This window comes from Eumetopias jubatus, unplaced genomic scaffold (genome assembly GCF_037043125.1).
Source record: "Eumetopias jubatus isolate StellerSeaLion01/CBP00866 unplaced genomic scaffold, mEumJub1_p1.0 scaffold_16, whole genome shotgun sequence".
Classification (NCBI taxonomy): domain Eukaryota; kingdom Metazoa; phylum Chordata; class Mammalia; order Carnivora; family Otariidae; genus Eumetopias; species Eumetopias jubatus.
The window spans coordinates 37,004,154-37,016,447 of NW_028274822.1; the positions used below are offsets into that span (position 1 = coordinate 37,004,154).

The 12,294-nt window shown below is 39.3% G+C and overlaps 1 protein-coding gene across 1 annotated transcript in view; it reads right to left on the reverse strand.

The window, feature by feature from the left end:
- ELP2 (elongator acetyltransferase complex subunit 2) overlaps positions 1-12,294 on the reverse strand; it is a 48,352-nt gene that overhangs the window by 12,681 nt on the left and 23,377 nt on the right. The window contains exons 15-17 of the mRNA XM_028098327.2: positions 11,752-11,844; positions 11,548-11,605; positions 10,865-10,937 (exon numbers count right to left, since the gene is read on the reverse strand). Coding sequence (XP_027954128.1) covers positions 10,865-10,937; positions 11,548-11,605; positions 11,752-11,844 — 224 coding nt within the window. The remainder of the gene's footprint in view (positions 1-10,864; positions 10,938-11,547; positions 11,606-11,751; positions 11,845-12,294) is intronic.

Sequence of the window (12,294 nt, forward strand, 5' to 3'; positions counted from 1 at the left end):
ATGAGAGTATTATAAATAATTTCATGTCAACAAATTTGACAACTCAGGTAAAAGGGACAAATTTTCTGAAAGATACAAACTACTAAGTTTCACTCAAGAAAAACTGAGTAACCTATACAATCCTGTATCTATTAAAGACATTATATTTGTAGTTAAAAACCCTCCCACAGGGGCGCCTGGGTGGCTCAGTCGTTAAGCGTCTGCCTTCGGCTCAGGTCGTAATCCCAGGGTCCTGGGATCGAGCCCCGCATCGGGCTCCCCGCTTGGCAGGAGGCCTGCTTCTCCCTCTCCCACTCCCCCTGCTTGTGTTCCTGCTCTATCTCTCTCTCTGTCAAATAAATAAATAAAATCTAGAAAAAAAAAACCCTCCCACAAAGAAAACTCTAGGATCAGTTGGCTTACTGGGGATTTCTCTCAAACATTTAAAAAAGAAATAATACAAATTCTACACAAACTCTTCCAGAAAATTGCAGAAGAGGAAAATATTTCTAAGAGGCTAGCATTACTCTGAAACCCAAACCAGATGAAGCTATTATAAGGAAAGAAAACTATACTACAATATCCATCATATACTAAAGTTTTGAACAAAATTTTAGAAAAATGAGTCCAGTAGTATATAAAATGATATGTATCACAAATAGGTGGGGTTTGGTTCCAAGAATGCAAAGTTGGTTTATTATTTTAAAAGTCAGTATAATTCACCATATTAATAAACTAAAAAGGGAAAACCGTATGATCATGTCAGTAGATGAAGAAAAAAATATTTACAAAATCTATCATCCATTCCTGATAAAAACTGTCTGCAAACTAGAAATTGTAGGCAACCTGATAAAGAAGAATCACAAAAAATCTACAGCAAACATGACCAGTAATGGACAAGGAAGGAATATTCCTGAGGTGAGGAATAAAGCCAAGGATTTCTGCTATTACCACTTCTATCCAACATTAAGACATCCATATGGGAAAGGAAGAATAAAACTTTCTTCATTCATATGCAACATAAGCCTCTATCTGGAAAATGCTACAGTATCTATAATAAAGCTAACAAGAACTAATATAAGTTTAGGAAGCTCCCAGGATATAAGATCAATATACAAAAAGTAACTGTACTTCCATATGTAAGCAATGAACAGATACAAAATATACAAAATAAGGGTAAATTTGACAAAATTGTTTAAGACCTGACATTGAACACTACAAAAGATTCCTAATAATATTAAGATGTTAACACTGGGGGAAACTGAGTGAGAAATATTCTATGTACTATCTCTGCAACATTTTGTTAAATCTACCATCATTCTAAAATAAAATGTTTACTTAAAACAAAAAATCATTCCTAAGAAATTAAAGACCTAAATAAAGACATACTGCGTTTGTGTGTAAAAAGACCCAATATTGTTAAAATCCTCCCCAAACTGATCTATAGATTCAATGCAATGCCCATCAAAAAATTCTAGTAGGTATTTTTGTAGAAACTGTCAAACTGATTCTAAAATTTATATAAAAAAGTAAAGAACCTAGACTAGCCAAAATAACTTTGAAAAGTAAGAAGAGAGCTGGTTCCTGATTTCAAGACATATTACAGGGCGCCTGGGTGGCTCAGTTGGTTAAGTAACTGCCTTCGGCTCAGGTCATGATCCTGGAGGCCCGGGATCGAGTCCCACATCGGGCTCCCTGCTCAGCAGGGAGTCTGCTTCTCCCTCTGACCCTCTTCCCTCTCGTGCTCTCTATCTCTCATTCTCTCTCTCTCAAATAAATAAATAAAATCTTAAAAAAAAAAAAGACATTACAAAAAGCTATAGCTATTAGGAGAATGTGGTACTGGCATCAACATAAGAAAAAAGATGAAAGGAAGAAAATAAAAGTCGAGAAATAGACACACACATATATGGACAGCTGATTTCTGGCAAGGTACAAAAGGCAGTCGGTAAAGGGACAGTCTTTTCAACAAATAATGGAACAACTGGATACCACATGTAAGAAAACCAACTCTAACCTATATTCCAAATGCAAGAATTAATTAAAGATGTATCATAGGTCTAAACATAAACCTTAAAATCTATAAAACTCCTAGAAAAAAATGTAGCAGATCTGTGATCTTGAGTTAGGCAAAGATTTCTTAAATATTACACAAAAAGCACAACCCAATACAGAAAAAAATTGGTAAATTAGGCCTCACCAAAACATACAACTTCTGCTCTTTGAAAAACACTGTTAAGAAGATGAAGACAAGTCACTGGGAATAATTACTAAATAGCATTTATCTGATAGTTGTATCTAGTGTATATGAAGAACTTTTCCAAATTCAGTAGTAAGAAAACAATGCAATAAAGAAATGGGCGAAAGACTTGAAGATACTTCATCAAAGAGATACAGATGGAAAATTAACACATGAAAATATGCTCAACATCACTGGTCATTAGGAAAATGAAAATTACAATCACAATGAGATGTTACACACCAAAGACAATGGTTAAAAAGACTGACCATAACGTACAAAGTGTTGATGAGGGTGTGGAGTAATGGGAACTCCCACTGCTAGTGGGGCTATAAAATGGTATAACCACTTTGGAAAATAGCTTGGCAGTTTTGTAAAATTTTAAATATACATCTAGGGGCACCTGGGTGGCTCAGTCGGTTAAGCATCTGACTTTTTTTTTTTAACTTTATCATGTTATGTTGGTCACCATACAATACCTCGTTAGTTTTTGATGTGGTGATCCATGATCCATTTTTTTCGTATAACACCCAGTGCTCCATGCAGTACATGCCCTCCTTAATACCCATCACCGGGCTAACCCATCCCCCCTCCCCTCTAAAACCCTGTTTGTTTCTCAGAGTTCATAGTCTCTCATGGTTCATCTCTCCCTCCAATTTCCCCCCCTTCATTTTTCCCTTCCTTCTCCTAATGTCCTCCATGCTATTCCTTATGTTTCAAAAATAAGTGAAACCATATAATTGACTTTCTCTGCTTGATTTATTTCACTTAACATAATCTCCTCCAGTCCCATCCATGTTGATGTAAAAGTTGGGTATTCATCCTTTCTGATGGCTGAGTAATATTCCACTGTATATATGGACCACATCTTCTTTATTCATTCATCTGTTGCAGGGCATCTCGGCTCTCTTCAGAGCAGACATTGCTGCTATGAACATTGGGGTGCATATGGCCCTTCTTTTCACTACATCTGTGTCTTTGGGGTAAATACCCAGGAGTGCAATTGCTGGGTCATAGGGCAGCTCTGTTTTTAATCTGAGGAACCTCCACACTGTTTTACAAAGTGGCTGTACAAACTTGCATTCCCACCAACAGTGTAAGAGGGTTCCTCTTTCTCCACAACCTCTCCAACATTTGTTGTTTCTTTCCCTGTCCATTTTTGCCATTCTAACCGGTGTAAGGTAGTATCTCAATGTGGTTTTGATCTGAATTTCCCTGATGGCTAATGATGATGAACATTTTTCATGTGTCTGTTAGCCATTTGTATGTCTTCTTCAGAGAAGGGTCTCTTCATGTCTTCTGCCCATTTTTTGACTTGATTATTTGTTTTCTGGATGTTGAGTTTGAGAAGTTCTTTATAGATCTTGGATACCAGCCCTTTATCTGTAGTGTCATTTGCAAATATCTTTTCCCATTCTCTGGGTTGCCTCTTTGTTTTGTTGACTGTTTCCTTTGCTGTGCAGAAACTTTTTATCTTGATGAAGTCCCAAAAGTTCATTTTTGCTTTTGTTTCGCTAGCTTTTGGAGATGTTATCTTGAAAGAAGTAGCTATAGCTGATGTCAAAGAGCTTACTGCCTATGTTCTCCTCTAGGATTTTGATGGATTCCTGTCTGACACTGACAGGAGACACTGAATGTTTGAGTTTATTTTTGTGTATGGTGTTAGAGAATGGTTGAGTTTCATTCTTCTGCATATGGTTGTCCAATTTTCCCAGCACGATTTATTGAAGAGACTGTCTTTTTTCCATTGCAATTTTTTCCTGCTTTGTCGAAGATTATTTGACCATAGAGATGAGGGTCCATATGGGGGTTCTCTATTCTGTTCCATTGGTCTATATGTCTGTTTTTGTGCCAGTACCCTGCTGTCTTGGCAATCATAGCTTTGTAATATAGCTTGAAATCAGGCAACATGATGCTCCCAGCTTTTTCTTTTTCAACATTTCCTTGGCGATTCAGGGTCTTTTCTGATTCCATACAAATTTTAGGACTGTTTGCTCCAGCACTTTGAAAAATGTCATTGGAATTTTGATCGGGATGGTGTTGAAGGTATAGGTATAGGTCTGGGTAGCACAGACATTTTAAAAATGTTTATTCTTCCGATCCACGAGCATGGAATGCTGTTCCAACTTTTTGACTTCAACTTCTTTCATGAGTGTTCTGTAGTTCCTAGAGTATAGATCCTTTACCTCTTTGGTTAGGTTTATTCCGAGGTATCTTATGGTTTTTGGTGCTATTGTAAATGGAATCTTTTCTCTAATTTCTCTTTCTACAGTTGCATTGTTATTGTATAAGAAAGCAACTGATTTCTGTATATTGATTTTGTATCCTGCCACATTACTGAATTGCTGTATGAGTTCTAGTAATTTGGGGGTGGGGTCTTTTGGGTTTTCCATATAAAGTATCATATCATCTGCGAAAAGTTTGACTTCTTTGCCAATTTGAATATGTTTTATTTCTTTTTGTTGTCTGATTGCTCTTGCTAGGACTTCTAGTACTATGTTGAACAATAGTGGTGAGAGTGGGCATCCTTGACGTGTTCCTGATCTTAAGGGAAAGGCTTTCCCCGTTGAGGATGATATTCGCTGTGGGTTTTTCATAAATGGATTTTATGAACTTGAGGAATATTCCCTCTATCCCTATACTCTGAAGAGTTTTAATCAGGAAAGGATACTGTATTTTGTCAAATGCTTTTTCTGCATTGAGAGGACCATATGGTTCTTCTCTCCTCTTATTAATGTGTTCTATCACATTGATTGATTTGCGAATGTTGAGCCATGCTTGCATCCTGGGGCTAAATCCCACTTGGTCATGGAAGATGATCCTTTTAATGTATTGTTGGATCCTATTAGACAGGATTTTGTTAAGGATTTTGGAATCCATATTCATCAGGGATCTCGGTCTGAAATTCTCCTTTTTGATGGGGTCTTTGCCTGGTATGGGGATTAAGGTAATGCTGGCCCATAGAGTGAGTTTGGAAGTTTTCCTTCTGTTTCTATTTTTTAAAACAGCTTCAGTAGAATAGATATTATTTCTTCTTTGAATGTTTGGTAGAATTCCCCAGGGAATCCGTCAAGTCCTGGACTCTTGTTTTTCGGGAGGTTTTTAATCACTGCTTCAATCTCGTTACTTGTTATTGGCCTATTCGGGTTGTCAATTTCTTCCTGTTTCAGTCTTGGCAGCTTACAGGTTTCCAGGAAGGCATCCATTTCATCCACATTGCTCAGTTTATTGGCATATAGTTGATAATAATTTCTAATAATTGTTTCTATTTCCTTGGTGTTAGTCATGATCTCTCCCCTTTCATTCATAATTTTCTTAATTTGGGTCCTTTCTCTTTTCTTTTGGATAAGTCTGGCCAGTGGTTTATCGATCTTATTAATTCTTTCAAAGAACCGGCTTTTAGTTTCGTTGATCTGATCTACTGTGTTTCTGGTTTCTAATTCATTGATCTGTGCCCTAATCTTCATTATTTCTCTTCTAATGCATGGCTTGGGCATCGTTTATTGCTTTTTCTCTAGTTCTTTAAGGTGTAGAGTTAGTTGGTGAATTCAGGATTTTTCTGTTCTGAGTGAGGTTTGGATGGCTGTGTATTTCCCCCTCAGGACCGCCTTTGCAGTATCCCATAGGTTTTGGACCAATGTGTTTTCGTTCTCATTGGTTTCCATGAATTGTTTAAGTTCTTTGATTTCCTGGTTGACCCAAACATTCTTGAGCAGAGTGGTCTTTAGCTTCCAAGTGTTTGAATTTCTTCCAAATTTTTTCTTGTGATTGAGTTCCATCTTTAAAGCATTGTGGTCTGAGAATATGTAGGGAATAATCTCAATCTTTTGGTATCAGTTGAGACCTGATTTGTGACCCAGTATGTGGTCTATTCTGGAGAAAGTTCCATGTGTGCTCAAAAAGAATGAGTATTCTGTTGTTTTAGGGTAGAATGTTCTGTATGTATCTATAAGGTCCATCCGGTCCAGTGTGTCATTCAAAGCTCTTGTTTCTTTGTTGATCTTCTGCTTAGATGATCTGTCTATTGCTGAGAGTGGAGTATTGAGGTCTACAATTAACGTATTGTTATCAATATGACTCTTTATTTTGGTTAACAGTTGGCTTATGTAGATGGCTGCTCCTGTGTTGGGGGGGTAGATATTTACAATTGTTACATCTTCTTGTTGGATAGACCCTTTAAGAATGATATAGTGTCCTTCTGTGTCTCTAACTACAGACTTTAGTTTAAAATCTAATTTGTCTGATATAAGAATTGCTACCCCAGCTTTCTTTTGAGGTCTGCTGGCATGGAAGATGGATCTCCATCCCTTCACTTTCAGTCTGGATGTATCTTTAAGTTCAAAATGAGTCTCTTGTAGACAGCATACAGATGGGTCCTGTCTTCTTATCCAATCTGCAACCCTGTGCCATTTTATGGGAGCATTTAGGCTGTTCATGTTGACAGTGATTATTGAAAAGATATGAATTGTCATCATGTTGCCTGTGAAGACATTGTTTTTATAGATTGTCCCTGTAAATTTCTGTTGTATATCACTCTTGGGGTCTTTCTCCTTTTATAGAACCTCCCTTAATATTTCTTGCAGGGCAGGCTTAGTGGTCACATATTCTTTCAGTTTCTGCCTGCCTTGGAAGCTCTGCATCTCTCCATCCATTCTAAATGACAGCCTTGCCAGATAAAGTGTTCTTGGCTGCATGTTCTTCTCGTTTAGTACCCTGAATATGTCTTGCCAGGCCTTTCTGGCTTCCCAGGTCTCTGTGGATAGGTCTGACATTATTCTGATGTTCCTCCCTCTGTACGTAAGGAATCTCTTCCCCCTAACTGCCCTTCAGATGGTTTCCTTGGTTCTAAGATTTGCAAGTTTTACTGTTACATGCCCGGGTGTTGGCCTGTTTTCCTTGATCTTGGGAGGGGTCCTCTCTGCCTCTAGGACACAAATGTTTGTTTCATTCCCCAGATTAGGGAAGTTGTCAGCTACGATTTGCTCAAATATATCTTCTAGTCCTCTCTCTCTCTCCACTCCCTCCGATATTCCAATAATTCTGACATTGGAACGCTTCATGGTGTCACGTCTCTGATTCTATTTTCATGGATTCTGAGTTGTTTTTCCCTGGTCTCCTCTTTTCCCTTTTTATCTATTAAACTGTCTTCCAGGTCACTAATTTGTTTTTCTGCCTCACTTACCCTAGCTGTTAAGATTATCTAGATTAGATTGGATCTCATTGATAGCATTTTTAAGTTCTGCCAATTCAGCTTTCATTTCTGCCCTCAGAGACTCTATATTGCCATTAATTGATTTCTCCATTCTAGCTGTTGTCTTCACAATTGCTAGCCTGAACTCCATCTCCGACATCTTGGTTATACCTGCATCCATTTGTAAATCTGCAGCATAAGTCATAATCTCGGAGTCTTTCCTATTTTAGGGGTTCCTCCTAATCATTCTGTTGAGGGGTGGTTGATGGAATGTATAGAGTCAATTATTGACCAGAACCCAAGCAAGATGCACCTGTTTTCTAGGGACCTTAGGGTTGCTGGCCTCTTGTTCTCCCACCCTGTCTTCTGGGGGAGGGGTCTGCCACGCTGTTACTCAGGCAACCCTGTTTGGGCAGAGTTACCCTGCCCCCTTGTGGCGGGGTATGGGCTCAGAAGGAACTGTTTTTTGGGGGCTTTTGTTCTCTGGCGGCTTTCCCTGGCGGCTTTCTGCGTCTGAGTCAGAGCAGAAGAGACCGTTTCCAACCCTCTGCCTCAGAGCAGAGAGATCGCTGTCTGTTCTTCAGTGAGCTCTCCAGGCCACACTATCTCTGTTTCTGTCTGTGCTGCTATAAACTGCAGCATCCTGGGTTGTGTGCCCCTCTGCAGTGCTCCCAGTCCTGCCTCCAGGTCAGGGCACATCTCTGCCCTTTGTGCTTCTAAAACCGCCAGCCGCTCCCAGTTTGCATGCACGACACCGCCGCTCCAGCATGGGAGGCTGTCGCTCCCCAGCAGTGTAGGATCCCCACGGCCAGGCTCCCTCCCACTGCCATTTATCCTCCAATATCTGCCCACGGAATCATGGCTCCGCGCTTCGTACCTCGAAACCAACCGCCTGCGATATTCTGTTTGTAGATATCCAGATCTTCTTACATCTCAGGCTGATTTCACAGGTGCTCAGAGTGGTCTGGTAGATATCCAGCTCAATTCTGGGGACCAGTTGGAATAGGGTCCCCTACTCCTCTGCCATCTTTTCCCCCTTCCTCCAAGCATCTGACTCTTGATTTCAGCTCAGGTCATGCCCTCAGGGTCTTGGGATCAAGCCCACACTGGGCTCAGTGTTCAGCGCAGAGTGCACTTGTCCCTCTCCCTCTCCTCCTCCCCCTGCTTGTGCTGGCTCCCCCCACCCTAAAATAAATAAACAAATTTTTTTAATAAGCAAACATACATCTAGCAATTGTATTCAGAGGTATTTATTCAACAGAAATGAAAATATATATCTGTATGTAGACTTGTATACAAATACTCACAACTGCTTTATAGGTTAAAGCCAAACACTGGAAACAACTCAAATGTCCATTAGCAACTGAATATATCAGGAGCTACCTGGGTAGCTCCGTGGGTTAAACATGTGCCTTCAGTTCATGTCATGATCTTAGGGTCTTGGGGACGAGCCCCACTTTGGACTCCCTACTCAGCGGGGAGTTTGCTTCTCCCTCTGGCCCTCCCCCAGCTTGTGTGCTCTCTCTCAAATAAGTAAAATCTTAAAAAAATACATAAATGAACAGATCAACAAACTAATATATCTCCAAAAGGGAAAACTACTCAGCAATAAAAAAGAATAAACTGCTCATACATGCAACAACATGGGTGAATCCCAAATTCTTGTACTAAACGAAAGAAGCCAGACTACAAAAAATGAAAAAAAAGAGAGAGCATACTGTATGATTCCATCTATATAAATTTTAGAAGACGCAAAGTACCCTATCATGACAGAAAGCAGATTAGTGGTTTCCTAGGGATGGGACAGGACAGGGTAAGAAGGGACAGGAAAGACTTACCAAGCAGCAGAGGAAATTTCTGGAGTTGATGGCTATGTTCATTATCTTAATTGTAGTTGTGATTTCACAGGTATAAACAAACATATGTCAAAACTTATCAAACTATTCACCTTCAACATGCAACTTAGAGTACACTAACAACTTTAAATAAAGTTGTTAAAAACGTTAGTTTCGGGAGTGTGGGTGGCTCAGTCGGTTAAGGGTCTATCTTCAGCTCAGGTCATGATCCCAGGGTCCTAGGATCGAGCCCCACGTAGGGCTCCTGCTAGGCAGAGTCTGCTTTCTCCCTCTCCCTCTGCCACTCCCCTTGTTTGTTCTCGCTCTCTTTCTCTCAAATAAATAAATCTTAAAAATGTTAGTTTCAAAGGAAGACACATCCAATCATTTGCCTAACCAATCAAAACCAAATGTGTGGCTGGCATCCTCCACTCAAGAAACCCGGCTACCTTCAAGTAAACCTTCAGATTTAAACTTTCCAAGCCACACCTCTTTTCTACTGTTTATTAAAATATAAAATACACAGAAAAAGTATACAAGTTAACAATAAGAAAGTTGCACACACTTGCTACACGCCAAGCCCACTTGAAAAGGAAAAATAACCAATTATATGACTGACAGTTCCCAAGCTAAAAACAAATTAGCTGCTCAGGAGAAGCATGGCTATTCCTGCTACTAAGCTCCATTTTTTTCCACAGGCCCCTGTAACAAAAGGAAGTAGTCTCAGTAGTACCATCCTCACAGAGGGGACAACAAGCAAAAGACGTGAGGCAGGAGGGGCACAGCAATATTTCTTACGATGCCTCTCAATACAGGCAGTGGCAAGAAGCCACAGTAAAAGCAGAGACAGAGGGGCCCCAACCAGATAGGCAGCTCGAGTCATCAGCTTAAAACAACTAAATAAATTTTAGAAAATGTAGAGAAATATGTGGGTCTCAGACCTTTCAGACAATCCTCCAGATATATTCACTCCACAAAATATGGATAAACACTGAATTGTGAGTTTGAGATCATTCCCCCAGGCAAAAGCTTGAAGAGCACTATTCCGCATGCTAGTAAGCCAGCCTCCACCATGCCTCACCCTGGCATGGGCTGAGGGACTCAATTCACTCTGGTTAGAACCACATCTGCTCCTGGACAAACTGTCAGATGGAATGGAGTGCGCTCTGGGTTTCAACTTCTCATTCCCCTTGTCTTCAGGACTCCCAATTATTTCAATTTATCGCATTTTGAGGTCATTTTAAAATACCTGATTAAATAAATCAACTCAAACCAAGTATTTAAGAACAAAAGGGTATGGCTGAAACATTTAAAATCCAACTGCCGGCCTTTTTTTTAATTTTATCTATTTTTAAGTAAGCTCTACACCCAACGTGGGGCTTGAACTCACAATCCTGAGATCAAGAGTCACATGCTCTACTGACTGAACCAGTCAGGTGCCCCTCAATTGCAGGCTTTTGAAGGGATAGAAGGGAAACGAGACTGAGAAAGTAAGATTCAGAAAAAAGCAGGCCCCAGTGGCCTTTCACGGAGTGTTCCGTCTCCATCACCACAACTTTTAAGAGTCTGACAACTCAAATAACATGTGAACAAATAGAATAAAAAAGTAAAATTCCCTACCTTACATGCTGAGGCAAGCAGGGCCTTTGAATTGCTACAAGCAACACAAAATATTTCATAACCATGTCCATATCTAAAATTTAAAAAGAAAAAAAATGCATGACCCCTATCTTAGTATATGCCCCTAATCTCAGGCTGCAGTTTTCAAAATGTGAAAAGAACATCAATCTCTCTAACATACAATTCTTTTAGGGACATTACATTTCTGTCTAGGCAAACATTTAGGGAAAAAACAGAGAGACTGGGGAAAATGCCAGCTTCCTAAAAGTGATACAACTTATTCAAACAATTAGATTAAAATATGAGTTTTCACCCCCAGCCACCCAGTACAACAAACAATAAATACAGAAAAGGTTTTGATGGAGAACTACAAAAGGGAAAAAAATAAAAACAACAGAATAATAAATCTTAGAAGTCCCTTTGAAAAAGTAAAAGAAATATAATGTTATGTCTCTCTACTTTAAATATGAAGACCAATAAACAAATCCAGTAAATAGAATACATACTAATATAAAAATCTATGTGAAGTTTTTCTTGCCCCTTAGGAAGGCCACTAAAGATTTTTAGATGGGAGGGGACAATGTAGGTAAAAGGAAAGCAAAGGAGAAAATCAAATTGTGGGGAGAAAAAAAAAAATCACAAGTTATGGCAGAATCAGATCAAAAAGCTTAACTTTAACTTACAGTTTTTGAACTTCAGGCCATAACGTATTCTGCAGAAGATGATCCTCAGTGGGAGGTTCTACAATAAATGTATAGCATTGCAATTATTTTTTCTATTTTCATGCAAATAAGTGAATTCCATAGCACTTATTTAGGTCAAGGGTAACAGGTACCATACTATGTGTACTAATGACTCTGTTAAACCACCTTTTTACCATTTCTTACCTGTAAGGATGGAGGGGTGAAAGGCCACTGGTTGATACTCGAAACTACTAGTTAACAGTTCCTCTTCATCAGAAGGCTGAGAAGCTGTATCTCCTAGTTTAAAAGAAACACATCAATATCATCAATCAGTCCCCATATGTATATGTCCTATGCACATCCCAATATTAAGACCATCAGAAAGCAGTGGCACCTCAAACTACTGACTGTACTTCAAAGACGCATCAACATGATTCCAAAGCCAAGGCTATTTCCACTACTCCGGTATTTTCCAAATGTGCTCCTTGAAGCACCAGTCAATTCCATAAAGATTCCTTCCTTTTTCTTTGACCTAATATTTCCCAAACTTAAAACAATCAGACAAATTCTTCAGTCTAGCCATATTAGCATGTGTGGTGGCAGTGCTCCATGAAACACTCTGTGAAAGCTGCACCAATTTCAGGGTCTGCGTATGGACAGAGTACTTAGCATGAAATGTCTGGTGGAGAAAGCAGATGCATGTATTGTGATTTAAAAAAAAAAAAATCGGGGGCATTTAGGTGGCAC